The 27,796-nt window shown below is 36.5% G+C and overlaps 2 protein-coding genes across 3 annotated transcripts in view; one reads left to right on the top strand and one right to left on the bottom strand.

The window, feature by feature from the left end:
* The window catches only part of ANO3 (anoctamin 3), a 179,227-nt gene extending 151,967 nt beyond the window's left edge, over nucleotides 1-27,260 (top strand). For both annotated transcript variants that reach the window (XM_065635814.1, XM_065635815.1), the window contains exons 14-27: nucleotides 613-673; nucleotides 14,033-14,115; nucleotides 15,019-15,159; nucleotides 15,525-15,689; nucleotides 16,902-16,938; nucleotides 18,765-18,876; nucleotides 20,065-20,122; nucleotides 20,896-20,993; nucleotides 22,742-22,887; nucleotides 22,995-23,147; nucleotides 23,818-23,965; nucleotides 25,287-25,367; nucleotides 26,252-26,357; nucleotides 27,078-27,260. In XM_065635814.1, the coding sequence (XP_065491886.1) occupies nucleotides 613-673; nucleotides 14,033-14,115; nucleotides 15,019-15,159; nucleotides 15,525-15,689; nucleotides 16,902-16,938; nucleotides 18,765-18,876; nucleotides 20,065-20,122; nucleotides 20,896-20,993; nucleotides 22,742-22,887; nucleotides 22,995-23,147; nucleotides 23,818-23,965; nucleotides 25,287-25,367; nucleotides 26,252-26,357; nucleotides 27,078-27,260 (1,572 nt within the window). The remainder of the gene's footprint in view (nucleotides 1-612; nucleotides 674-14,032; nucleotides 14,116-15,018; nucleotides 15,160-15,524; nucleotides 15,690-16,901; nucleotides 16,939-18,764; nucleotides 18,877-20,064; nucleotides 20,123-20,895; nucleotides 20,994-22,741; nucleotides 22,888-22,994; nucleotides 23,148-23,817; nucleotides 23,966-25,286; nucleotides 25,368-26,251; nucleotides 26,358-27,077) is intronic.
* MUC15 (mucin 15, cell surface associated) lies at nucleotides 3,361-6,491 on the bottom strand. Its single transcript, XM_065635564.1, has 3 exons — nucleotides 5,798-6,491; nucleotides 4,394-4,549; nucleotides 3,361-3,521 (listed from the first exon to the last, which is right to left on the bottom strand). Exons 1-3 carry the CDS (start codon nucleotides 6,489-6,491, stop codon nucleotides 3,361-3,363), a joined length of 1,011 nt encoding a protein of 336 aa, XP_065491636.1.
* Nucleotides 27,261-27,796: the final 536 nt, after the last annotated feature.

Genomic DNA, 27,796 nt, shown 5'->3' with positions numbered 1-27,796 from the left:
TAAATCCAACAAAAAAGAGGAGCATTCATGAGGAGAAATTCAGTGCACAATTTAGAATTATGTTTGGGGGGGAGGTATTTAGAGTTTATTTAATGTTTATTGGAGTTTAGGGGCACAAGCCTTTTAAGGAGGAGAATATGTCAACAATTTGAGAGGATAAGATGTCTGGATAAAAAATGAATATACCTGCAGAGAAATTGCAAGATAGCTTGGGAGAAGAAAAAATGGGATCAAAAGAGACATTAACTAATATACAGAGGAAAAGAAGTAAAAAGACAGAAGTTATTTAAGCTTATAAAAAACTTAAAATAGAAAATGTTGAGGTTAAATTTGTCCCAGCATACATGAACAACTCTGGAGGAATTTTTAGCCTGCTTGGACATGGACAGAGCAGCTCCTAGTGTTGGTGAAACAAATAGACTGGAAATGGATGAAGTGATAGTCTGGAAAACCAGAGTTCAAGTCTTCCTGAAAGGCAGAGTAGTAGAAGAAACATGCAAGAAGGATTTATTAGAATGCTTCGCTTTTGGTTTCTACGTACTCTGGGATTTTTTCGGGCAAAAAATAAGGTGGCAATGTTATTTGTTCCTGATGTACTTATTTTCTATTCAGGTTACACATTTGTTTGATAATGGAGGGACTGTCTTCTTTGCTATTTTCATGGCAATTTGGGGTAAGTACATTTTTATTTTTTTTGTATTTTTAGTCCACCTGATCCTTTTATGTGAGTACTGGGTAAAGGGAGATTATAGCTCTTGATAAAATTTGAAAAAGGATTATGATTTTGTCACACAATTTTTTTTTTCCCTTTTTTTCATCATCTTCAATTTCTATGCTAGTAGTGGACGAAAATATATGTTTTATCATTAATGTAATGACTGTCTTTAGCATCTTAAATATCTTTAAGCCTGAATTTTATATCATGGAGGCAGAAGTCTTTTTAGAGGCAAATATCTATGTTAATTTACCAGAGTCAATATAAAAATCACATCTCGTAGAGAATTCTTAAAGAATAAATGAGAATGGTTTTGTGGGAGCTAATTAGAGAGTACAGGAAATAGTGCTTCCGGCACTTTATTTATATTCAAATTCTCAGTCCGAATATCTCATTATGTTCACGTTAACATCACACACATCATGTCATGGGGCCCAAAGCCAAGCAGGGTGATGCTCACAGAGGCCACTGCTGAACAGGAGTTACCAAGAACGGTCTTGTCTCTCTTGGAAGGTCAGTGTGATAGTGCCATACAAGGCAGATGTCATGGTTCCAGCATGAAATGCTTGATGGAATTAGCTTTCAATGCAGCTAGTACTATTTTGCTCCTGGAAAGTAGGGAAGACTGGTATTAGAACAAGGGATAGTTAATTTTACCGGTGTAAATGTTTGTCTATGTAAACCCTGAGAAAATAACACCAGTTCATAGACATACAACAGTCTGAAAATAAATAGAATTAAATAGAGTCGAATGGCACACAACAGCTTTATTTATGGAATATGTATGAATAAGCATTAATGATTCTACCTTAAAGTGAAGGATGAACAAAGGTCACATAACCAAAAAAAATAGAAACAACAGCAAAACATAGATAACACAAGCACATGCACATACATGCAAAAATCATAATTAGATTGTTAAAAATTAACACAATATAACTGAAGGGCACACTTGGATTGCTTGCCTCAGTGATATTTCTTCATTGGCTCCTAATCTTGCTGTTATAGCTTTGCAATTACTAATAATTCATTTTATAAATTCATAAAATACATTGCACTTGGTCATACGGTTGCCGATGTAGACATCACTGGTAGCTTCTTAGCATCTCTTCATCTCCATCTTCAAGTTCTCCTTAGAGAGAGGTCTTTCCATTTTCAGCTGAGGCCAAGGTTCAAGTGTTAAGGAGGAATTTTGTTTATATGGTACTGCTTTACCGTTATCAGGAAAGATGGAATAATACATGCTAAGGGAGATGAAAGCTGACCATGATATTTTTCTTAATTTCAAGCAACAGAGCGATGCTGTCACCTAATACAGGTGAATGCGTCTCATATTTTCACTCTGCTAATCCAATGTCCTGGATACAATGTTAGAAATCGGGTTCTGGTTTTGATGGGAAGTGTGCTATTTTCATGACTGGACGCTGTAGGATGGGCAACACTGCATTTATGCACTCTGTTCTTTAATCTTTTAAATACTCTGAAATAAATACCTGTTTTACTCATCTGCAGTGTGACAGCCGTTGTTTCTCTCTGGTATTTGTTCATGTGTAATTTACTCCTGTATCAAATAAACCCTCTTTGCAACGTTCACAGCCAGTTAGTGAGGTAATTCCATTGACATGATACAGTCTCCACACTAAAAAAACATTTTAACAGAGTCATAGTAACAAGCACGTAGCCCATGTGAGTAGTTATTTTCTCTGCACTTTGTTTATTCTATGCCTTTACAGCAATGTCTTTTTAATGTTCTTGCTCTCTATTTAGACATATCTGGTAATTGCAAACAGATAAACTATGCAATTATTTGCACGTTACTGCCCTAACTTTACCCTTTAGCTGGACAAAACCAGACCATGCTTTTTAGGTTATCTATCTACATGGCAGAGGTAATTCCTTTAATTTCACATTAAGGTATTTCTTCTATCCAACCTGTACCAAAAGCTTTCACCTCATTTCTACAGATCTAGCCTGCAATGCAAACAACAGATCAGTTTGACAAAGGAATAGAAGCTTGTCATCTTTTTTTTTTCCCTTTGATAGTGATTTTTAACTCTGTGTCATCACAATCAAAGGTTAAATAGTCTGTGTAACTCGGTAGTTTTATCCTCCCCAGCTAACTTAAACCTCTGAGTAACCCAAATAAATCTAATTCTTTTTCTCGTGTTCACTGAGGAAGGTGCAAAGTGGGGAAAATAGTGCCCCGAATCATTTATCAGATAGAAATTATATTTGGGCAGAATATTTTCCCCTCAAGGTAGTTAACTTTGGGATTTTTTTGTATTGATGCAAAAGTATCATTGCAATCCTAGTCACATTTCACTACGTTATAATGTCTGCATTCTTGACCAAAGTTACTCAAGGCAGAATTTTACCTGGGTGCTATTTGTCTAAATTATTTCTAAGAAAGCAAATTGTAACATCCTTCTGGGAAAAACATAGGTTGATAATTAAATTACAACGTCGAAGAATGATGTTCTGCTACTTGGCCCTGCCTGTTGCGTATCTGTGTGTCTTGTGATTCTCCCCTTGCTTTCCAAAACATTGTTTACACAGCAATGGCTGTAAGATAACAGCTGACAGGTCATTTTGGAAAAAAATGAAAGCATGTAGATAACAGGTGAGAATATAATCTGGAGCAAACATTACGGTGAAGGCGGCGATGGGGTCATGTCAGCCATAGGAATGTCATTGGATGGGCACCCTGCGGTGGGGTCTTCTGCTGTGTCTGCTGGGCTGGTTTTGTCATCTGACGCGCATCCAAAACTTGCATTGTATGGCCCAAGTGAGTTGTCTAAGTGGAGAACTGAAAAGATAATGTAATTATTTTTTATAAATTGCTTGAAAGATTCTTATCCCCATACACTGAGTACGTCACGGTGTAGTTCAGCAATCCCTCCCAGCTGACTCCAGTTAACCTTTTTCGTTACACGTGAGGGAGCAACAGATGAAGGCCCTGATTCACCATCTTCTGAAGATAACACATCCTCCCAGTAACACCCATTCAGCACTACATGGGTGGTCGACTTTCAAAGCCAGTTCCTAATCTGACATTCTGGCAGCTTTCAGCTCTTGCATTTGAGCCAGAAGGGGCATATTGCCAGAGTTTTATTTTTATTTGATTTTATATGAGGAAAAAAGTGTGTTTTGCCTCTCAGTGTTTGTTTAATCATTTAAAAATAAAGTCTAGGAACATGACATAAATGTTTGGAGACTGTGCGATTATACTTTAATACAAGCTTATACATATTCATGGAGAAGACAAAAGCAATCTTCTTCTTTTTAAACCTCTTAAAAAAGATTTTACTCCTAAAAACAGATATAACTTCGTCTTTCTTTCTGTAATAGAAGTTGGATGAGTAAGTAGTCCAGATTTTCTCAGTTAATCTAAGTTTGGGAGAGATTTTGAGTTATAGTTTTGAACTCACCCGCAGTTCTTTGAACAGGTTCACTGATACTAGATACTGTATTTCCTGAGGTTAAAAAAGTAAATTGTAAGGAGGAGACACAGACTTAAGGGGAGTATTGGTTAAGCTAAAATTCAAAATAATGTAGTGCTGTCAGTTGAAAACTAGTTCGACGCCAATGATATAATCCCTAATAATTCAATAAAACCAGATTATTCTCTGTGCAGAAGTAAAAAAATTTCTTATGCAAAACATGTGTTCTGTTCCTTACCTGGGTCATTCCTTGTATCATCATAAAGCCGTCTGTGGGAAAATGATTCAGACCTTTTCTTATGACATATAAAATATCCAATCAGAGCAATTAATAGAAACACCAAAATGGTTCCCACAATGACGCCAGCTATTATTCCTTCTCTGTTGGTTTCATCTAGGAGAGAAAGAAAGAAGGAAGAGACAGCTGATGAGAATAATAAATCTGTAAGATCAGATACTTCACTGTTGCTTTATTGCAGTCAAGGGCTTTGTGGAGTGAGACTTCTCACCAAGGATCTGAAATGCTTTGCAGACTACGACTAAACCAGCCTCTCTGCAGAAACTCTCTGCCTTTGTAAAAGAAATGAGACATCTCCATCCTTGACTTTCAAGGGAATAACTGGTGGGGAAAAAAAAATAAAAATAAAAAAAGAGTTTTTATTCCAAATAAAGGTTCCAGGCTTAATTACAGAATCAACCACTATCCTTTTATTTAAAGAAATAAGCAGTAATTGCTTTTTGAATGCAATTATTTAGAAGTATTTAAGCCAACAGATAAAATTGCAGCCTGTGAATTTCAAGTGATTAAGTTTTAGAGTACCAGTTTTTGAGAATGCAAGGTAAAATATCCAGTAATGCTTTCTGCACCTGTTCAGTTAGCAGAATAACTGCATTCCTGCAAGATTTTCCTCAAGTTTCGTAAAACTTTTCTTCAAAGTATTCTGTTTCTCTTGGAACTGAACTTGCTCTCCCGCTCCCCTTCCTTTTTAGTCAGGTTATCCAAAAATCGGGTACATTGTAATTATTAGAACTATGATAAGAAACATGAAAGTCTGATGCTCCTTCAGTTCTTAGTACAAACTGTACTCTCCTGGATATGGTGGGTAAGCCTTTCAGTCCTGTGTTAAAAACTTGAAAGCTAATTAATGGCAAAGAATTACTGTCTTCTAATCTTTTCTTTTCCTGAAGACCTGATTCAGAGCAGCAGGATAGAAAAGTGCCATGACAGTTTTATGCTCCATTGTTTTCCCACGCATACTCAGCTTGATAATTAAATGCACAATGAGTAATTCTTTTGGAAGTATTTATAAGAAGTCATCTTTGGTCACCAAAGTTTCTGAACTTACATAAGTTGACTTGTTACATGTTTTAAATGTTATTTCTACACATCTGCTTCGAAGGCCCACTCCAGTGTGAATGGGCAGTACTCGTCTTTAGGTTCCCCCGCTCTTGGAAGTGTTAAACAAGTAAACAGCAAATAATTCTAAAAATTGTTTTTTTGTTTGGAGTGAGGTTTAGTTTTAGTCTGTACTAGGTCACCTATTAATTCACACATCTTATAAAGCCTCCTGTTCAATGAAAAAAAGGTTTTATTTCAGCATTCTAATTTAATAAAACCACTTGGACTTTAGTTAATACTTACCTTTGTTGGGATCTTTTGGATTAGATGATGTGGTAGAAGAGCTGCTGAAATTATGATTCAGCTCTGTTGTTTTCTGGGTGGGGTTGAAGTTCAGCGTAGGACTGTCCCGTGTCACCGTGGGTGATGTCAAAGAGATACCGGTGGGGGACGACGTGGTGGGGTTGATGGAAGAGTTGTCACCGGGGAGCCCTGCAGCCAAAGGGGTGCTGTGGGTGACCGTGGAGTTACTTGGTGTCCCTGTGGAAGCAGAAGTAGCTACAGCACTTTTGGTCACTGCTGCAGAAAAGTCACCTGTTGTTGTAAATGTCACTAAAGACATTGGGATCCTGTTGAAGTTTGTGGTAGAGTTATTTATTCCATCTTTTGATACCGTAGTGACATTTGAAGATACAGTGGTGCCATCAGTGGATGTCAGGGATGTGCTGTGTGGCCAACGGCTCATCTCTCGGTTTCTCGTTACAATTTCTTTGGCGTTGGCAGTCAGTGGTACAGCATGACTGACGGCAGAAGGATTTATGGCTGTAGTCAGAGGCAGAGCAAAACTCTGCGAAGCTGGTAGCACTGTAGACTGATTATCTCTAATTGAGCTGTTTCCATCATTTGTTTCATTTACTTCTCTGCCCCCAGTATTGCTTTCACTCCATTGCAGTCTTACAAGCAGAAAAAGGAAAACCATTCCACAGGAGGTTTGCATGGTGTTGACTTCAAAGTTTGTTTTGTTATGTACAGAACCTGCAAGAAATTCACTTTTGTCTGTTATTTTATTTTGCAAAGCAAACCTACTCCGCTAAGACCCAAATAAGCTGATAAAAAAAAGTGTTGTACTATAGAGATCTCACTAGTTTACCAAGCGTTGATGCTGAAAACTTTACATTCTTGAGTCTTAATGACCCAAAACAATATTGATGATCAACAAATGCTTTTTCTGCAAGAAAATTCTGTAGTTCTGTAAACAGGCCTCATACACAGAGGGGAATAATTCAGAACCGCTTTCCTATAGGATGAGATAATGATACACATTTGCATGGCATGCTTGAGGCAGTGTTTTCTGGACAGGCAGCAACTCCAAGAGCATGCTAAATAGTTATGCTCCATTGTGAAGAAATATAATTGTTACAATTAGCCCTGAAAGTTGATGGATAATGTTTAGTGACCCTGAGCGGTGAGTGTCATATGAATTCTGCCAGGAGCAAATTGAAAATTAAGTCAGTCCAGGAGTTATGGATGATGCTGAATTTGTGTGGAAACTTTTTTCCCTATAGGAAACAGGAAGCTGTATGTTATACATTAATTTTTCAAATGTTACATTGAGAAGGATGAGAAAAACTCATCTTGAAGTCATGCGATCGTAGCAGGTCTGCTGTTTGGTATATCCATGGGGTTTTGGCAGGTGGGGTGTGTTTTTTTCAATATATGAGACAGGTTGAGACCATGCAGTTTTTAACTCCTTATATAGACTGTGATTTGTTAGCACTAACAACTGCAAAATAGTGAAGAAAAAAACCTGTTGTATTTTACAAAGTTTTCAAACACATGCTTTAATTTTAACAGTATTATTGTTTTAATTCAGTGGCATGGTCTTTCCTTCCTTGTATTAACAGTCGTATTAATGAACAAAGTGGGTTTGGTCATATTGCTTGTTATCCCTTCACTGTAACTAAACTACATAGAGAAATGATGCTCAGTTCACTTTAACTGTAATTTTAATTCACACATCAATGTACAAAGGAGTCAATATCCTTGCTGAACAAATTCTTTGTTATTTTTTCTGATGGGCTTACTTGTGTAATCTTCATGGGGGACCACAGAGAAGAAACCTCGGTGCTTTGAAAGTTGTGTACTGCAGTCCTTAGCCTGCGATGAACTGCATCCTGGAAATCCTTTTGTTGATATTGCACCCAGCTTTGTGTTTTACTCAAAGTGATCAGATTTGTGCTGAATACTTCAGCAACACAGAGAAAAAAAAATCCGAATAAATTCTTGTATAGCAATTTTCATATAAATATATATCCAGTGGCATAGTAAGTACTTAAAAATAGATTTTTGGCATGATAGAGTAATTGCAACATGTATTTCCTGAACACAACCCAGCACCTGCCAGTGACAGTAATGTCTGCAAAACCTCTGCAACTGTCAAGAAAATAAACATTTCAGCTTGTTCTTGTAGGTAGCTAATACAGTCTATAAACCTGTAAATTCAAAGGGTGTTTTGAATGTCAGTAAATCAAACCTTGCACCACTTTTCTGCCTTACAGTAGTGGTTAGAAAGTACTTTATGTAGTGAACGGTGCCATGATGAGCAAATTATTAATGGCATTTCTTTATTTCTTGTGGTCTGGAGTAATATGTTAATATTTGCAGAGCTTTCATGCTTACTATGCTTTTTAAGCTTCATAAAGCAGATTATTTGTACTTTTATGTTAGTGATCCAAAAATAGATGGAAAAAATATAAACCAAGATACAGAGAGTTTATCTTCTAGAATTCAGAAAGAGATAATAGCTAAGGACAGTCCCAGAAACTTATTGGATTTTTGCTTTTGTGACTCTTTGCTCTGAAATTCAGATTTGCTCTCCAAGGATGAGATGCTTCTAAATTTAATGAGCAGTGAATAATAAACTTTCAAGCTTAAATGTATTTTATTTTTTGTACTGAGAAAATAATTTGTAAGCTTTTAGCAAACTGCAAAGAGGAATATAAATATGAATTGTATTCTATAATTAAATTTTTCCTCTCTGTAACTGATAAGTTACAAGTGCACTGGCCAAGCTTCCTAAGTGTGTATTTCCTGTTCATTTTCCATACAACTAAACTCAGCAGAAGCAATAACAATGTAGCAATACCTTTCCTTACAGAAATTGGTATAAAGCGGCATACACAGAATACTTCACCACCTCAAGAGCTCCCCAGCGTTTAAAATGGGCTCTGAACTGACTCTAAGAGAAAATCTGTGCTTGCTTGTTAAGGAGCATAAATATCCACTACACAAAAGTATGAATTTGAGTGAAATACTGTTGTTATTATATGGTTGCTACCTCTCTGCTTTAATGTTTGAATCACAAAATGTGAGTTTTTTTCAATTATTTTATCAGAAATACACTCAAGTAGAATTTGGCTGCAATGGCATTGATTGGCACCCCATACACTATATAAAAGCTTATTAATCAGATCCACTAACAAGCATTAAAAACACCTCAGGCTTACCTTCGAGCTCTACAAAATATGCAAGAACCTGTTGAAATACCGCTCTGGCCCCGAGCGCACTTAGTCTGGAGGGAAGGGGGGAGCGCAGGGACAATAAAGGTGGCGGCGTGACAGCAGTCGGGGACACGCCGTCCAGGTGAGGTGGGACAGCCCTTCCTTCTGGGAACTGGCCCCGCCGACCTCGCTGCCGCCGTGACCGAGCTCTGTCATTACAGAGTCCACAGAAATTGCAGTATTTATGGTAAAGTGGGCAGGCAGTGCTTATTGCTTAATCCTTTGAAAGTCTTTGAACCGGTGCTTCAGACGGGCGACTGTTTTCTGTAAACTATAGAATCTATTGTTTCGCATACTATGCAACTAGTAATTTGATAACAGATAGCTTATTATTATCGCAGAGTTTCGTCCAGTATACTTTGTGGGATAGAAACTGGAAAAGGCGTGTCTTCTACAAAATAAAGCAGAAAAAGGAGTTCTGTCGAGAAAAACGTGCTGCTAGAAATGGGTCTGATCCTATCTCCAAATGTGTTCACAGTTGCAGTAACTTAACAATCTAAATCCAAATTTTCTGCATGTATCAGTTATCATTAATTTTTACTTTGGAATACATAATCAGCTGGGGATCTGAATGTTACAACTCTTACTCCTCACTTTAGGTTTTAAATGAACACTACTGGATTAAGAGCGAGGAGTCCAGAGATATCATATATAACTTTTAATATGCTGATATAGTCAACCTGCGATTTTTTCTAATTTAATCTTTAATTTTTTATATATATTTATTGTAGGCTGGTATGTGGTAAGGAGCGACTCAGAAATGTTTCAGTAGTGTGTGACCGTTTGAGTGGAATGTTGTTATGTGTTTCCACCTTAATTTTTTAAGGAATCAAGTGCAAATACTATTTCGTAACTTATCCTTGAGATGTGTTGAGGATATGGCATATACAGGAGGTGTTTATATGGGAGCAACTAGTGGCGTTTTCTTGAAAATATTGCAGTGGACAAGTGGAAGGCTTCCTGTGACGTGAATTGAGTTCTACCCTTTCTAATAACCCTTTTGGGAAAGTAAATTTTTGCTGTGGCATGAGGTGGGGTGGTCTTTGAGAGGAGGGAGGAGAGAGTCTGATATCATGGGCTTGGTTTTCTTTGGAATCCAGCATTCTGCTAAAGGAGTTTTTCTGCAATGGGTATCAACAAGCTTCCAACTCATATTTATTGCTGTGGCTGGGTGGGCATGCATCTAACAAATTGACCATGGAATCTGAAAACAAACCACAAATGTGTGTCCAAATTTGGATCTTATGCAGCATTAACCAAATGGCAAGTGATATACTAGGGTTAACAGGATAGTTCCCACCGGCATACACACATTATGGTGCCGAGAAGCCTTTCTGATAGTTTTCTAAAAAGAAAGGTTATTTGAATAGTTTTGAAAATAGCAAGACCTTAAATATATAGGTTTCAATTTTGAAGACTGTGTCTCAGTAGTAGGTGTGGTACCAAATCTGTAGGACTTTTTATTGCATAGCTTTACTGTGAAAGACTCCGACTTAATAAAACCGAAGGAATGGAGCAGAATATTCAGAAAGGGCCTGGCTGGCTATGGCCAAACTCTGCAGAGAGGTAGTGGAGACAGGGCCCAAGCTCCTTACTGAAAATACTCTTTGCAGTAATTTTGGGGAAATAAATACAGCGTTCATTTTGACATAGTGAGTTTTAAAAAACATTCCAAAGAGATGCACTCAAATTATAGTCTTGGGTTCTTGGTTTTGTTTGGGTTTCTTTCTTTCTCTGCTCCTTTCCTTCTGTAGCATTTAACAGCAGCCATTCATCATTTCTTCTTCTTGACAATGTCAAACCTTTGTTTTACTTAAGCCTATATCAACACACAACCAATCTTTCCTGTCTGTCTTAACCATCAAACATCACCTTACTTGTTTTCTAAAACGCTGAGAACTGTGTGGAGTACACAGCTAGAGATTTTAGTTCTTCAGCAGTGCAAGTACTGACAGTGCAAGGGCAGTAAACATTAGGTGACTTACATAAGGATTGAAAGAAACTTGTGGAAGTGTACAACAGGCAGAACTGCAGAGCACTGAATAACAAATCCCTAAATGAGTGTGTCTGTACCAAAATGCTGGACACAAAAAAAAAAAAAAAGGAAAAAAAAAAAAGAAAAAAAAAAGTACGTACACCATGTATTATGAGATTTAAAATTCAGAACCCCAACTGGAGCTGCAAAATGGGAAGCAACGTGGAGGCACCAGATAATGTTTTCTGTAGGAAGCTGGAGGCTTGTATGTGACCCTCTGAACTGTCAATTTTCTGGAACTCTTGAGCGGTGGAATTAGGTGGAAAGAAATTGCCAGGTCAAAGCTATGTTAGAACATGAATGTTCTCATCTGCATGTTCGAATGGTTGGATTAGTCATCTATTGTATGTCTTGGTTTTTTGGGTTTGTTGTTTTTTTTTTTTTTTTACAGCAGTGGTTAATAAAAGTCAAGGCTTAGCGTTTTCAGAGCTGGGAGATCAGGGTAAGAGATGAATCAGTGAAGTACCAGGAAATTTGGGCTGGAGGGGCTGGTTTGCACAGAGGGCGATCAGAGGTGGATGACATTAGCAGCGTGGTAGAGGGAAATAAAGGCAAACCAGGAAGGATCCAGGCTTCCTGGACAAATATTTGAATTTTTAAAATTCTGATGTTTTTTCGCTGTCATTGAGACTAGAAGTTTACACCACAACTTTTGTGAATTATTTTTTTTCCGACATGCTTTTTACATACGTATACATATATACTTCTAGGTTTTGACACTGCTCTCTCAATAGCCTTGTAGTACAGCAAAATTACCATGAATTCTGTTCTCCTGTGTGAAAGCGAGTATTGCAGCATTTTTTAAAAGCTCAGGTGAGTCTGGAAAATGTGCTTTAGTTGGCAGGTATAGTTAGCAATCGGGCCTCACCTGCTTCATCTACTGGATGATTGTCTTGATCATTGTGTTATCAAGTGCTTTGTGTACATAAAAGACGTAATTTATTATGATTATTCATATTATACTAGAGCGTATTATTCATGCTATACCAGAGCCTGAAGATTCTACCTTAGAGACAGATGTAGATTTAAAAAATAAGCAAGGTATCTCAAATCTTAGGGGACAGACAGAATGAAGTAAATAGCATTAGAAGATCAGTGTCTATACAACTGAGAACACCATTTGTCCACAGTCTCGTGTTACTTCTAGACCACAACTGCCTCATTTTATTTCCAAAACTTCAACTGATATTTACACAAGCTGAAATACTTCCCAATCCAAAGAAGTTGTGTGTACTTCAATAGTCCACCCTTCCTCATTCTTTTCTTCTATAGTGGCACCGAGGGAAGAAAAAAGACAAAAAACCAGAAACAAAACCAAAAAAATCCAAACAAACAAGCAAAAACCAACCAAACAAAGAAACCCACAAAAAACCACCCCACATTAATTTAATTGCTTGGTTTCAGTTTCTCTGACTCAGGTATTTTAAGTCAGTGTGATTTAAAATTCATTATTTTATTCCTGATAACTGAGCTGTTTCCTTTATTTCTTTTACCTTTGAGTGTAACTAAGTGAATTATTTCATTTGTGCAATTACAGATCTACCACTTTTGGCACAGGGCTAGCGGATATCTTGGCTGTGCTTCCTAGAGCAGCCTGTAACGCAGAGGAGCATCCAACACCGTGTTTTGCAGAATGTGTTGTATTTCTCCTACCTATTTGGTCACATGAGAAAAGTATTGTTTATTTTGTGTATAGCATGGCCTTAGGTTGCTCCTGAGTTCCATGTCGCAAAGGGCTTTCTTTTTCAAGGTGGTGTCTTCTGTAATGTTTCTGAGTCTTGTGCTGCACTGGTTGTGGTAGCACTTCCAAGGACAGTGAGAAAAGGTTGTTTCTCTCTCTGATTACACAAGTAATCAAGCATCCGAAACTTTAATGAAATCTGTGGTGAAGGTAAGATCCGTGCTTGGAAGAATGAAAGAACATACGACCTAGAAATAACACTCAGGGACAAGTTCCTTTCATTCAACCATCCATTGTTTATGAGTCATGGTATGGTGAACTTCTGCTGACTTCTAGTTATTGTGCTTTAATATCGTATATGGATAAATCATACGTATATATATGTATTAAATGATGATAGGTTTATATAATGCATATATAAACCTAATAAGATGTTAAACATAATACAGAAATATAGAAAAAGGTAGGAACATGAGACCATCCTATTCAATTTGAGTTTAAAATCTTCCTTCTCAGCAAATGACTCTCCAGAAGGAAGCAAATTTTCTCACTCCCTATTTGAAATCACTATTTTCCAGGAAACAGTCAGATAATCCCATGTTTTGTCAAGAATCCCACCAAAACAGAGTGTCTTACCCTCAGTGGCAAACTACGGTTTTTGGGAAACTTGGAGTTATTTGTTGGTTGTACCTATTTTTACAGGACCTACCAAAAATGCTAAGTACATGGGAAATGTGGTTGTGATCTCACACATAGATTAGAAATAATTGTTTAAAGAAATATTTTAGTAGCGAAGTTACCCCAGTATAAAGCTTGTATAGCTGGGAAAGAACAGAGGTTGTCTTGATTTGAACTGAACAAAATGAGATCATAATTTAGCTCTTTATTAGTAGATACCAGTGTGTGTTTATATCCTTGTTTCTTCAAGGAAAGATTTTAAAATATATATGTTTTGAATAAAATTAAAAAGCTAAATGATGATCTAGAAGGGATGGCAGTATCTCATACTGCCAGGTACGTAACCCTGTAAAGGTACAGCACCCAGCAAAACAGAAGATTGTTAGATAAACATTGTAAAATAGTGTTCCAATTCTAACAGTGATTATCCTGAAGTTACTTATAGTTTTGAGATTCTATGGGGAAAACAGCCAGAAAGTGGCTAACGACAGATATTATGTTACATATCGCTGATTTTCTTGAGATCTGCATGGCCTTTTTTATTTCTTTTCCACAATTAACGTGCAGTTGATGATTTTTCACAGCTACAGTCTTCCTAGAGTTTTGGAAAAGACGAAGAGCTGTATTAACGTATGACTGGGACCTCATAGACTGGGAAGATGAAGAGGTAAGGCTAAAAAGGAGTAAATCTTGCTATCAGCATGATTTAAGTGTAAATATCAATACATATTGAATGCTAGTACTCTGAATTTTTCATTCAGATTGTATTTATAACACTAGTTGCAGAATAAACAAGTATACTTGAGACCATACAAGGATACTTCACCTTCTGCAACTAGCATTATAATTCCATTTAGAATTCTACATTTATTAAAAGTGTCTTTTCAAAAATTGAATGGAAACACTGCCCATCCAGATGACAGGAGCTACTACTGATGAAAGCACAGATACCTTTCAATTCCATGGTTTCTTGTACTGGAAATTCTGAATTCTGCCTAAAAAGGGGACCAAGACAAGCAAAGGAACAGAAACTAGCTTTTATATCCTTCTGAGAGGCATGACTTATCCTTTAACATTCTGCTACTAGCATCAGCAATAATAAAATAATTTTATTACTTCATAAATCACTAGTGAGCATAGCTGTAATTTAACTATATTGGCGATTTAACTGCAGTCTGAGTCAATAGAGACTTTACCATTACTTGTTTTATAGCTTTCCATAGATGTGTAGATACAAGCTGGTGGCTTTTAATAAATGGTTTCATATCACAAAAAGCACTATCATAACTGGCATTAATTTATAGTTTTCTTATCAATTTCTGCTGAGAAACTAGTGTTTAAGTCAATATTACGGTGCTTCTAATAGCCTCACAATAGACGGTTTCTGTTCTCTGGCACTGTTTCCAAGGATTTTTCAAAAGAGCAAATTATTTGGATATTTGTGTTGCATTATTATAACGAAGAATTCGTATTAGTATACATTTCCTACTTCAAAGCACATATACGTCTGATTTTTGATACTTCAGTGAAATAAATAGTGCAACAAAAGGAATCTACCGTGTCATTCCAGGAAGAACTGCGCCCCCAGTTTGAAGCTAAATATTCCCAAGTGGAGAGAGTAAATCCCATCACAGGAAAACCTGAACCTTTTCAGCCTTTCCCTGATAAGCTCAGCCGACTGATGGTGTCTGTCTCAGGAATATTCTTCATGGTAATGCTTAATAATATTGGAATTATTGTAGTCTTTAATCTCATTCTGATGTAAATAGTGACGCAAGACATGAGTGCATTCATTAAGACTAGTGGATTTACATAATATAGGCAGAACTCATTAGCTCAGTCTTACTACTTGTTTATAGATTTCTTTCATTTAAAAGATGTAATATAGTTATATTGTAAAAGAACAGTGAAGAAATGCTTTAATTCATCAATCTAGTATTGTTGTTCTCTCGAAGTCTGCTCACCAAAACAAATGGCAGTCTTTAAAACACTAGTTAATTTATTAATTTAGTGGAAAATGTTTCAGATATGGCTTATTTTGTTCTAATATCTCTATTCATAAATACTTACCTGTAGATTTCCCTGGTCCTCACTGCGGTGTTTGCAGTTGTGGTATATCGCCTGGTAGCCATGGAGCAGTTTGCTTCTTTCAAGTGGTATTTCATCAAAAAGTATTGGCAGTTTGCAACATCTGGCACTGGAGTCTGTATCAATTTTATGATCATCATGTCACTCAATGTTGTAAGTCTTCTGCTTTGTTTCTTTTTTTTTAAAAGGAGGAATTAATTTAAAATAGCAATTTTTACAAGGTTACTGAGTTTACTGTATGTCAGATATATACAAGCTCTTGCTTATTCATATAGTGGTACCTGAAGCTCATATTTTAGGGGTTTTACCTCTTCTGATACTATAATATGTTTGTCAATATTTTTCCCTACTGCCTACCTAAGTTGTTACTGTACATCTTTGCTTATGTCTCCATATCACATTAGTACAGACTACTGCCTTCTAGATTTGAATCTGGGTTTTTTTATACATTACCTTTTACAATACGTCTCTAAATGGAACTACATTTTCTTGGCTGAGAATTTTTTTGCTGTTTGTTCGTTGGTTTTATCTTTTTTTTTAATTGATAGCTTTGAATTCCTCCCTTCTTCAAAATGCAGCTGTGATATCACTGTTGCAGAGTCTTCAATCACTGTGATATGTGATTTCAGTTTAAAGTTTTCCTTTCATATACCAGCGCAAGTTTAATCATTTGCTGTGGCAGCACAATGTACATCAATTTATCATTTCTCTATTCCTGTGCAGGAACAAACAGGTAGAAAGGAATAACAGCACAGCAGACAATGGCCTTTAATTCTGTTAAGGAGATTGTGCACTAGCTGCAATAAGACAGCATTCTTCAAAACACACTGTCATGTATTTATTTCTGTTATTATATATGATAACTCTAAGTCATAAAAAGTACATTCAAGTGAACAAGCACACCAAGGCTATTGAAAATAACTTGCTATTAATAGTAAATACTCAGGGAAATATTTTTCAGAGTTCATAACTGACTTGGGGCTGGAGATAATCAGTATATAGAAAGATGAGGAAGTTTTCAGTAGGAGGCTGATACCTTCACCAATATGCACATTCATGCAAAGGGAAATTGTTTTGTGTGAAGGCTTTCGCCTACTTATAGATCACATAGGATTGTTCCTGAAGTTAGAGGGTAAGCATCTAACTGCTCATTAAGAGAACTGTTGATGTCTGAACACTTTATCTATTGTCTCTTGATATACCTTTGCTGTATGTTTAATACATATACATACATACTTTTACATGGATAAAGACAACAGGCCAATAGTAGTTCAGTGAAGTCTTTATAGGAAATTTTCATTCTGGATTTGACATCACAACAGGCAGGATGTGCAATACTTACACTGTCTCTTATTTCTGTTTTAGGTATATGAAAAGGTTGCCTATCTCCTGACAGATTTAGGTATGTAGGTCTTTACTAGTGGTATGGTTCTTGCTAGCCGTGGCGTATACCTGTACATTTCCATAAAATAGGGTTTTGGAAACTTCATCTGTGCACAGTATGATACTGACATTTCCCTAGGCAAGTGAGAAATACCAGAGAAAGAAATTATATGATTATTTCACTAAGGAAATAATAGAAAAGAAAGGAATTTATTCTTATAGTTCTACTTTTAAAAAAAAATGTTTTATAGTGTAAATTGAAAAACCGCCATGTTATAATGGAACAAAAATCAAAACATTCTTTCTTAGAATACAAAACCAGATTTTTTTTTTTTTTCATTCTTCCAAAATGCCTGTTTGGGTTTTTTTACAGTTTTTAAATTTGAACTTCCGTGTGGAAAAATGGGTTAAGCTAAAATTACGTTGTCCAAGATAAAAATGTTAAGTCATAAATTTTAAAGCAGCTCTAATTCTGTCACATGAAGAATTTTTACTGAAGCCTCTAGTCATGATTCGGTCATAGAGGTGAAGCTTTCTAGCTTACAGAAAACAAGACAAGGACAGCATTTAAAAATCTCCTACTATGCAAAAATATTATTTTAGTGTTTCTTCTGCATTGTTCTCTTTTAGCCTGTGTCAACATATGCAGTTGATCTTGTCATCGTTTAAAAGCAAGTTCACTACTTAAATTTAACAGCTCCCTCTCCTGGTTGCAGTATTGAAGAGCATTCATTAAACAAGATGCTCAAAACCAGTGTTTCAGATAACAAGCAGCTGAACAGTTTAAAAAGATTCAGAAGCTTATTCAAATTATTAAAATATTTTAAAATATTTTTTCAGATCACACAGATTTGTATTCCTAATTAAGTTTTTAAATATATTGTTACAGACCAGGGAATGGGAAAAAAAAAATTAAGTATTCAAGCTGATTTTTCTCAAAATATATTTTGAAATAACTAAAACCAGAAAAGACTTCTTGAACTAAGCATGACAGAGCATCAGGTGTTTGAACGAGGCAGCTCACTCCACTTTCTAAGGTGTTTTATGTCAAAGAAAAGGATGACATCTTAACCTCTGAGGAACAATTGTCCATATCTAAGTTACTATCCTGTACATTTGTATCCTAATTTAGTCATCATTACACCAAAGTAATTAAGTAGTACGTATTTTAACTGAAAAATCCAGGCAGCCTAGACTTCCAACTCACATATGTGCTTTAAAGCTTTTATCAATATACTGTATTCCAAGTCTGATACATCCATCAAAGAAATTTGAAATTTAAAAAAAAAATATATATTAGTCATTATAACAGAGTTATAATTCAGACATAAATCATGTTCTACAAACTGTAACGAAAAACATCCAACACAGTGCAGACCCACACAAAATACTTGTAGCCCTAATACATTTCTATATTCTTTTGGGGGGCTCGAGGGGAGAAAAACAAAAACAAAAACAAACACACACCACTACTAAGAAGGTTCTCCATTATTTCCTTGTTAATTCATTATAAAATGTTTAACACTTCGCAAGTGCTGTGATAGGGAAGTCCTGAGGAAGTGGATGGGTATCTTCCCATAGAGTTTTGACCTATTCAGTACTGAGAGGCTTGTAACTTCTGTTTCCACATAGAACCAACATAATCTTGAGCTGGGACAATGGTTTTGTGACCTGCGGACTGAACACTTTGAGAAGGAAAATAAAAAAAAAAAAAAAGGGATCTTGATGGGACTCCATGAGTTGAAACCGTCACTTGTTTTGTTAGTGTTGATTGATCTGTGAGTAAATTTAGGCATAACTTTATTTCATTTCTGTTTATATCATGCACATTTTGTCTTTCTGCAGAGCACCCTCGAACAGAATCTGAATGGGAAAACAGCTTTGCCTTGAAAATGTTCCTCTTCCAGTTCGTCAACTTGAACAGCTCCATCTTTTATATTGCCTTTTTTCTTGGCAGGTAAGTTATCTTTCCTAACTGTTTTTAAAGGAAAACTTGCATAGAAGTCGTAATTCTTGCTAATTTTATAGGTTGGAAGAAAATACACTGACAGTTCGAACTTTAAGATTTAGATGCAAGTCATTTTCTGAGGATAATTACCAACACTAGATTAATATTTTTAACCGTATGTGAAGGTTGGAACTTTGAAATCTTTACTCATGGAACTAGACAGTAAAAAGTCTACTTTTTAAGTGACTTTACTACTAAATGCGAATTCAGGAGCTATGAAAAGCCAACCACTTGTTAACGTGAGTCTGTATTTAGCCCTGCCTTAACAGGCTTTATACACTTTTTTCTTATTTATTCCCATTTGGTTACATTTCCCAGGATCCATTTCTATGAATAGTAAAAGTTGTCTGGCAGGTCTTATACAAGAGTAGGAGGCAGAAATTCTGGCTCCAGTTTTTGTCTGGATCTTTAGCTCGGAGCATGAGATACTGGACGTGTCTAACCTTGCTCCATCTTCACTCAGTTTTGTTATGATCAGATTTATCATTCCTGCAGAACCCACAGAGTACCTTCTATAAATTTTTATAATATAATTTCAGTTCAAGATTGTTTGAGAAAAAAAAAACGACCTCTGTTAGTCGGCTTGTTACATCCAGTGATACATTTGCCATACACTTTATAAACTTCTTTTTATCTTGCTTTCTCCTGTGTCTAGTAGGACCAGACACAGGTTTTTTTCTCTCTCTGGAGGTCATCAAGAATTTTGATTCGGTTCATTATGCAAAAATCTGTTAGATCTATTATGATGGCTTTGGAAGTAAATTTATGCTTGTATGTCTGAGGGTGCAATCCAGTGCACACTTCACGTGGGCAAGCAGATCCCTGTACTGCACTAAATTCCTACGTATTGCAATGGCTTACCTTCTTAGAGGTAGATTACAGAGTCTGAATATCCAACATCTAAAACCTCTGAACATAAGTTTTTTGTTCTGGGCGTAATAAAAGCTTAGGATCGCTTGCAAAATGATGGTCCTTGTTTGCATTCTGAAACTATCGTGTCCTACAGATACCAGATTTAAGCCTGTGTGATTTAATCTGTTTATATTTCATGAGTTTGCTCAGTGGATGTTGTGAAATAACTACTGATACAGAGTGTTCTTGGAATGTCCACCAAGAAACAGAAATCTTCTTTTCCAGATTTGCAGGCCGCCCAGGAAAGTACAACAAGCTTTTTAACAGATGGAGACTGGAAGAGGTAAGCAATCCTATTTTGTGTTCCTGTGACATTTCCATGAGTGAAAAGGAAACAGCTAGAGGACGTGAATTATGTCCACTTTGAGAGATTTATTATTCCATCTAAGTGCAGTGAAGAGTAAACTCTTATTTATAGCAGAGGACAGGAAACAGGCGACGTGTTTTTCCTTCTGTGTTCTCCACCATTCTGTACATGAGACACATCGTTCTTTCTGCCTCTCTTCGGGAAGAGCAAACAGTGACATTACAGATAATACCTCACAGGCTCTACCAGATCCTACATGATTGGAATCTCCTGAGTATGTGGAATTTTTTGATGGAGGACATAAGTATAGTGCTATCAACTTCTTAAGCTTCTGCCAGTGTGAAAATACTGATTTAAAATAAGAAAAATAATATTTTCCAAATTTAGCGTGAAAGTGTGTTAGAATTGCACCTCCCTTGGTATCGCTAACACACCGAAGGTACCTCCATAGCTCTGAAAAAAAGATTTCATCTGTTGAACCTTAGTCGCCATGGAGTAAAATACCATAATTTTGTATTCCATGGTCTAATAAAACTTCATCCAGTTCTCCAAGAAATAGTATGGCTAAAGGTTGTTCCACTAAAGCCTGTGTTACTTCTGTTATTAATATTTCTTTTAATATTTCTGTAGTTGGAGGTTAGTGTTTTTCACCAAACATGTTTGGGTGTTTTCCATTCACTCTGTGAGCAAATAAAAATTAAAGGAATTCTCTGATTTTTAGATACTGATCCTTTTCTGTTTCCTTTCAGTGTCATCCTAGTGGCTGCTTGATAGATCTATGTTTGCAAATGGGAGTTATTATGGTTTTAAAACAAATGTGGAACAACTTCATGGAGCTAGGCTATCCGTAAGTTCAGATGTTAAAATTTGCTTTACAAACAGTGACGACATATTAGTGTGATGCAGTGATGGGGGAAAATATTTTTTTTCATATGAGTGGAGGGCAGAATTTCATCATTAATTGAAATTCGTTGTCATTATTAATTGGTGAAGACAATGAACAGCTGAAATACTGATCTCTGGAAGTGAATGTTCATAAGCGCATAAAATGGGGAGGACTGAAGGCTGGGGAGGACTTGCTACTAGTGCTTGCACAAGGCTTGTGTTCAGTGTTAGCTCTGAGGCCTAAAAATACAGTGGTTAAATATATAACTGGGTCTACGTTCTTCCCTTATGTGCTGTAAGAAACACAAAATATAAATAGTCCACTTTTGCTAAAATAACTATTTCAAGTACAACACATGTTTGCAGAATGTTTCCACTTTTTGCATCTCACATACTGTAAATGTACTCCCAAGGGAAGCATTAACCGCTGCTCTAAGATAAAGCTTCTCAGAGTATGTTAACCATCTAAATTGGTTATTGTGATTTCATTTTCCATAATACAAACAGAGCTGTTCAGCTACTGAAGAGAGTGTTGGGCTAAGAGTCTTACAGTTCTCTTGAAACTGGAAGAATATGTTTTCAGTAAAAGCAAAAGGTTGCTCATCAAATATTATTTTAATCAAAGTCTCAACCTTGAGAAACATGTCAAAAAGGGTTACACTCGCGATGCAAAATCATTCTGTGAATGAGGGGCAGTGCACTGTATTGCTGTGAGACGTGAATTTCTGAAAAGAAGAAACCTACTTGAAGTGTCAGGCCTCCTGTCTTCTCAGCCCATTGGCATCTTGACTCTGTCTAGAATTTATATTGGTACATTCTTATAATCCTTTATGGAAGGCAGTGTCTTGTTTTGACAAAACTATTGTTTGCAACTGAGGCCTTTCCAGCAGCAAGAGAGATCAAGAGCTAAACACTAAATTAGCTTGAGAAAAAATAGTAGCCTGTTAATAAAAATATTTATAAGAAAATTATTTCCCATCTTCAGTCTTTTTTCAGTAATATCTAGAAATAAATACAAGCCTTTAATTGCCACCTGTGTCAGTACTGTGTAATATTTTTCATTTATATAACACTTTAATTTGTGAGACTATTACGTACTTAATATTTATAACTACTTTGTGAAAGGACCTTTACACACCTTTGTAAAAAACAGTCTTAAATATTTGCAGCTTCAGCAACACCTCCTTAGACGCTTTTTCCTGCTTCAAGAATAAAATATTCTGTAGAGCATCTAGATATTTAGGTTTGTTCAAAGAATAGTAGACATATTCTAATATTCAATATGTTCTAGTACTATAGAGTTCTTAGTGAGCTCCACTTATTTGGTTTGTCTTTTGCAGGATTAAAAACAAAGCATCATTTTTTTTAATGTTCTCACTATGCATGATTTCTTTCCTCTTCTTTTTTTATTTATGCATGTGGTAAATCCTACAAAAATCTATGCAAGCAAATTCTATATTCTGAAAAGCTTATTTGTGCAATGCCTAGCATGTTACATTAAAGACATAATTAAAATCATAATGCAGGATTGAGAACTTTTGGAAGTCGTTTGAGTTGCGTCGTACACAATATTGTAAATATTTCCAGAAAATACCAAAGTAAACATTCAGATGCTATTCAAAATAGGCCCACTTATTTCAAAATAATACCAGCAAGTACTGTAAACTACTGAGCAAGTACAGTCAATAATGCTCTGTTTATCTAATAAAGTTTATTACAGAATTGGTGGTCACGACGCAAAATGAAGAGAGGAGGACAATTAATGGAGCAAAAAATTTCTCTACCTCAGTGGGAAAAAGATTGGAATCTGCAGCCTATGAATCTCCATGGTTTAATGGACGAATACTTAGAGATGGGTGAGCAAATTTAGGGAGGTGTCGGTTTTCTTAAGAAACTGGGACTGTGTTGCACATTAAAAGATCTTTTGGATTTCCAGTTTCTAACTGTAGAAATGCCGGTTTAGTTTTACAGTTTGGCTTTACCACCATCTTCGTGGCTGCCTTCCCACTGGCACCTCTGCTGGCATTGCTGAACAATATCATCGAGATAAGGTTAGATGCCTACAAGTTTGTCACTCAGTGGCGAAGACCTATGCCTGCCAGAGCAACAGATATAGGTGAGAGAACCTAATGACTGTCACTGTCAGATGCCATCTCTTTGCATTTCCTTCTTTAATGTAGCTTAACCCTCAAAATATTTGGTGTGTCAAGAGTGAATTTGATAATGTAACCTCCAGATCTCAACTCTCCCTTTAAGCAACAAAAGCATACTCAGTTTCTTAGCTAAGAAGACTCCTCAAATTTCCTTTCAGTTTCCAATAAGGAATCACAATAGTTGGAATTCTGAAAACAGGCTAAATACTATTTTAGGCTTCTGATTTGTGGAACCCTTGATCTAAACATCTACTCAAAATCAACTGAATTTAAAAATTAAGGACTAAATTCACTTTTGGTTTAAAACGGAATTAAATAAAAATAAGAAACCTCTTTCCAAATGTCTTTATTCGGCCTTTATAGCCAAATATTATGGTTATAGCTTTGTTCCTTGGCTATTTCTTCTCAGCAGGGTGTGCCCTACTGTAAGATTTCGTTCATGTGGCGCCAGGGGTGGGAGGAATGTGGGGACGTGGCTTGGTTTTGACTAGCTCATCTGACTGAATAATTCTTTCTCAGTAAGAATCGAAACTATATGACTAATAACAACTTTCATACCAATAGTGTCATTTTGTTTGACTTAATATGACTGTTAAAAACTAGTGACTTTGTTGTCATTTCCCTTGTTTCTAGGTATCTGGTATGGGATTCTGGAAGGAATTGGTGTTCTGGCTGTCATCACTAACGCCTTTGTTATTGCCATTACTTCCGATTACATTCCGCGTTTTGTCTATGCATACAAATATGGTCCCTGTACAGATCAAGGATACAGACAAGAAAAGTAATTAAAATATTTTATATATATGTGTGTATATCAGTGGAAGCACACTTTTGTTACCGTCTTTCTGTGTTAACATACTTAACCTACATCAGAAACATTTTACCTTTGATATCTGTGCAAACCTTCACAGTTGTTAAATGCAAGTAACTCAGCCATTCCAGAGAGTTTGCAAACTAACCCCACAGTTAGAGAGGTGGAAAATTACATCTTCCTTTCCAAATGCAAACAACAAAGTTTAATATATATTGTAGCAGTTTTCAGGCTTTTCTACAGTAGTTCCAGACTGTCTTTTCCCGTCACACTCCCCCACACATATATATACTCCCAAACCCTTTTTTATCCTAAGCCTTGTTCACCCTCAACCTTCTCTGCCTGTTTCTCTTCAGGAATGCTTGCAGCCAAGCTCTAGCAAGATTGGACTTGACAATATTTAGCGTAATTCCATCTTTAGTCTTATTTCTAGCAAGGTATCTTGCCTATCTTTGCACCACCAGGCCGGATTCCTGCACTTCTCTCCAGACACTTACCGGTGTCTCTGAACCGTGGGTCCAGTTAGTGCTTAATGTGCACTACCCATTTAATAGAGAACTGTGTAATTCTATTTCTTCTTTTGCTTGTAGTGAGTTGGGATGTCACAGCAAACCTGAAGGTTCAGTAGGTATAATAGGATTCCTGATGCATCTCTTTCTAAATGTTCTTTGCCTTTCAGAAGGCCCTTTGTTAAATTACAGGACAGATTTCCAAGAAGATGGAATGTCTTGTGTGTCTGTGGTTTCCCAGGAACAGACAAAAATTTCACTCGTACAGTCACGATTCAATGTATTTATGTGATTTCTGTCATTCATACTAAAAAATTGTTGCCTTTAAGATGTCTATTTGGTATATGTGCACTGTTCATTTTACTGTTGGTGAAAATTCTTTGATTCATTTGGCATTTTTTGGTATATGCTGCATGATTGGTGGAGATTCTGCAAGGATGTTAAGTTATTCTCCTCTCTGCCTCTCTGGCCATCTTTCTACGTCCAGTAGTTTTAGGAGACAGTGAAGAATACTATAGCCACAATTTTTGGTTTATATCTGCTGGTAGATGAGAAGCAAAAGCATGAAAGGCACTGAAAATACATTTTTAAACAGTATTGTCCCTGAAACAGATGTTATTTGTTTCTTTCCAATAAATCTTTGCTTCTCTGCTTAAAATTTTAGAATTTCTTTTGTCGTGATAAGCTAATGATACGTGATAGCAGAATATGTTTACATACAGAATCTATACTATCTAACCGCTTTATGAAGAAGGTCCTCACCCTATATCTTTTCCTTTCAGATGCTTAAAAGGATACGTCAACAGCAGTTTGTCAGTATTTGATCTGAGTGAACTTGGGATGGGATACTCAGGATACTGCCGGTATGTTTTTGTGGTCTCCCTTCTCATAGTACAGGCATAGATGTTAATACAGACGTTAAATTGGAAGTCAGTGCTTAGCTTAAATTACTGGCAGTATAGTTTCTATTTAGTCTGTAAAAGCATTGGAGTTCAAGTTCATTCAGCATGGGAGTCTCAGGTACAAACACTTAGGGGAGGATGCAATACTAACACACTGGAAACCCATGTTCCAAGTTTTTCCAGGACTCTTGCAAGCTGTATCTTTCCTACCGCTATGAATTATTTCATTTCAAAGTTTCCCCAGCTGCCAAGAAAGGTAAAAATTCTCATTTCATTTTTGTTAAGCACTCTGAGATCGATTCACTAAAATGCACAGTTAATGTTTTTGTTGTGGCTCTAACCGAGATCAAGACCCCAAACAGCTATGCAAGATGAATACAAGAAATTCAGCAAAAAAATTAAATATGACACTACGTGAGTGCATCCTTTCTGGTTTCAGACTTAGTTTTACAGTGGGAGCTTGAATTGACTAAGAAGTTGCAGAATCAGGTTACATTTGTCCAGACTTTGTCTGGAGAATCTCAACTGCTTCTAAGCAAAGACAAGAACCAATTTAGAGTCAACACACTTGAGCTTAACACTCCAAGTTGTCATCTTTGCAACAACAAAGGAAATTGTTTGCTCCAGACTTTTGTAAGCAAAAAGTGCCATCTTATAAGCAGCCCTTTTTAATTGTCTGTATTGTGGACTATTCTTCTGCTTTTCTGTTTAATTATTCTTGAAGTAGGCTTTCCGTTCACTTTCTCTCCTTTTAGCCAGATCTGGCATAAGCTAGAGAGCTCTTCACCATGTTCATGTTTTTGACCACAGACTAACTTACTGCTTTTTTTTTCTTTCCTTTACAGGTACAGAGATTACAGAGCCCCACCATGGAGTTCAACTCCATATGAATTCACTTTGCAGTTCTGGCATGTCCTGGCAGCGCGACTGGCCTTCATCATAGTATTTGAGGTTAGTCATGGGAAGGAACAATTCCTTTTTACCTCTTTAGAGTCTGAGTTGATTTTTTTACAGTAGTCCCATAAAAAAACAGTCAGTATCACCAACTGCTTATTCATCACAGTCAAGTGAGAGGGAAAAAAAATTGCCCTCCTCAAACCGTTGTTAACCTGTCACTTCAAACTGAATTTACAGAGCTTGGAGTGCCTCCTAAATTGTATTTCCTTAACAGTTGTCTTATAAATCATGTTGGTTCCCAACCAAATTTCCCATGTTTTATTGAAAAAGAAGAAATGAAACTTATGTGTACATTAAGTGCAGTTATTACAAGTTAGAATGCGTGTCAGGAAAATGATATACGATTGTAGCCGAATGTAAAGATAGAAATGTGCGTACTGACCTTGAAGAACGTATTACATACTGTCCAGGAATTTGGTTAGTTTCTTTAATCAAAAAGACTGTTCATAGGTGGTGTTTGCTATTGTTATTCAGATGAGCATATCCTGTGGTCGCATCTCAATGTAGGTCACTTGCTATACCCTTAGTTTTACTTTTCAGAAGACTTCAGCATTTTCACATTTCTGATAGACTGCTCATTTACACCCATATGTGTGTGTATCATGAAATGAATCTCAGTTCCAGTTTTGCCACAGACTTTTAAGGCCTAAAATGTGGTCCTAGAAATGAGTATTTCTGCATCCTTGAAGCAATTATTTTTGTTTTTCTTTTCAGCACCTTGTTTTTGGAATAAAGTCTTTCATTGCCTACCTGATTCCAGACATGCCCAAAGACTTGTGCGACAGAATGAGGAGAGAGAAATACTTAGTCCAGGAAATGATGTATGAGGCTGAACTGGAGCATTTGCAGAGGGAAAGGAAAAAGAACGGGAAACAGTATCACCATGAATGGCCTTAGTCACTACCATGCTGCAACAAAAACACTGTTTGGAAATTGAAGAGTGCAGTTACAAAATGAAGTCAGAGTCTGGCATCAGTGCATGAGATTCGCGGTGTGTATTTATGTTCTTGCTGGGCAGGATAGTTGCAGGCTTTGGTGAGAACTGGAAAATAGATGCTTCCAATGAAGAAAACGAAGAGCCTTGCCTGTAACTGGTGTGTGGTGAGCATCGAGGAAAATTGGCACTCAGGAATGTGGAGACAGATTAAAAATTTGGCCAGTCTGGTTTAAAAAGAAGGCAATGAATTTTCATGCTCTTCATGAAGATACTAACAGCATAATGAAAATAAAAAATTACCTGTGAACTTTCACACAGTAAGGGCATGACTAAAACCAACTTACATGAAATCCACTACTCTACAGCTTCTGATTGCTCAGCTCCATCTGTAATGCCTCTGAAGAAAAGAGCAATTGTTGCCTTTGTGGCCGTAACTTGATGTAAATGATCTTTCAGGCTTACTGTTTCGTCAGGTTTGTCCTAGTCTCTTGTTGAG

Source organism: Caloenas nicobarica, chromosome 5, assembly GCF_036013445.1.
Source record: "Caloenas nicobarica isolate bCalNic1 chromosome 5, bCalNic1.hap1, whole genome shotgun sequence".
Lineage (NCBI taxonomy): Eukaryota > Metazoa > Chordata > Aves > Columbiformes > Columbidae > Caloenas > Caloenas nicobarica.
The sequence above is the reverse complement of the archived record's forward strand: the minus strand, read 5'-3'. Positions and strand labels throughout refer to the sequence as shown.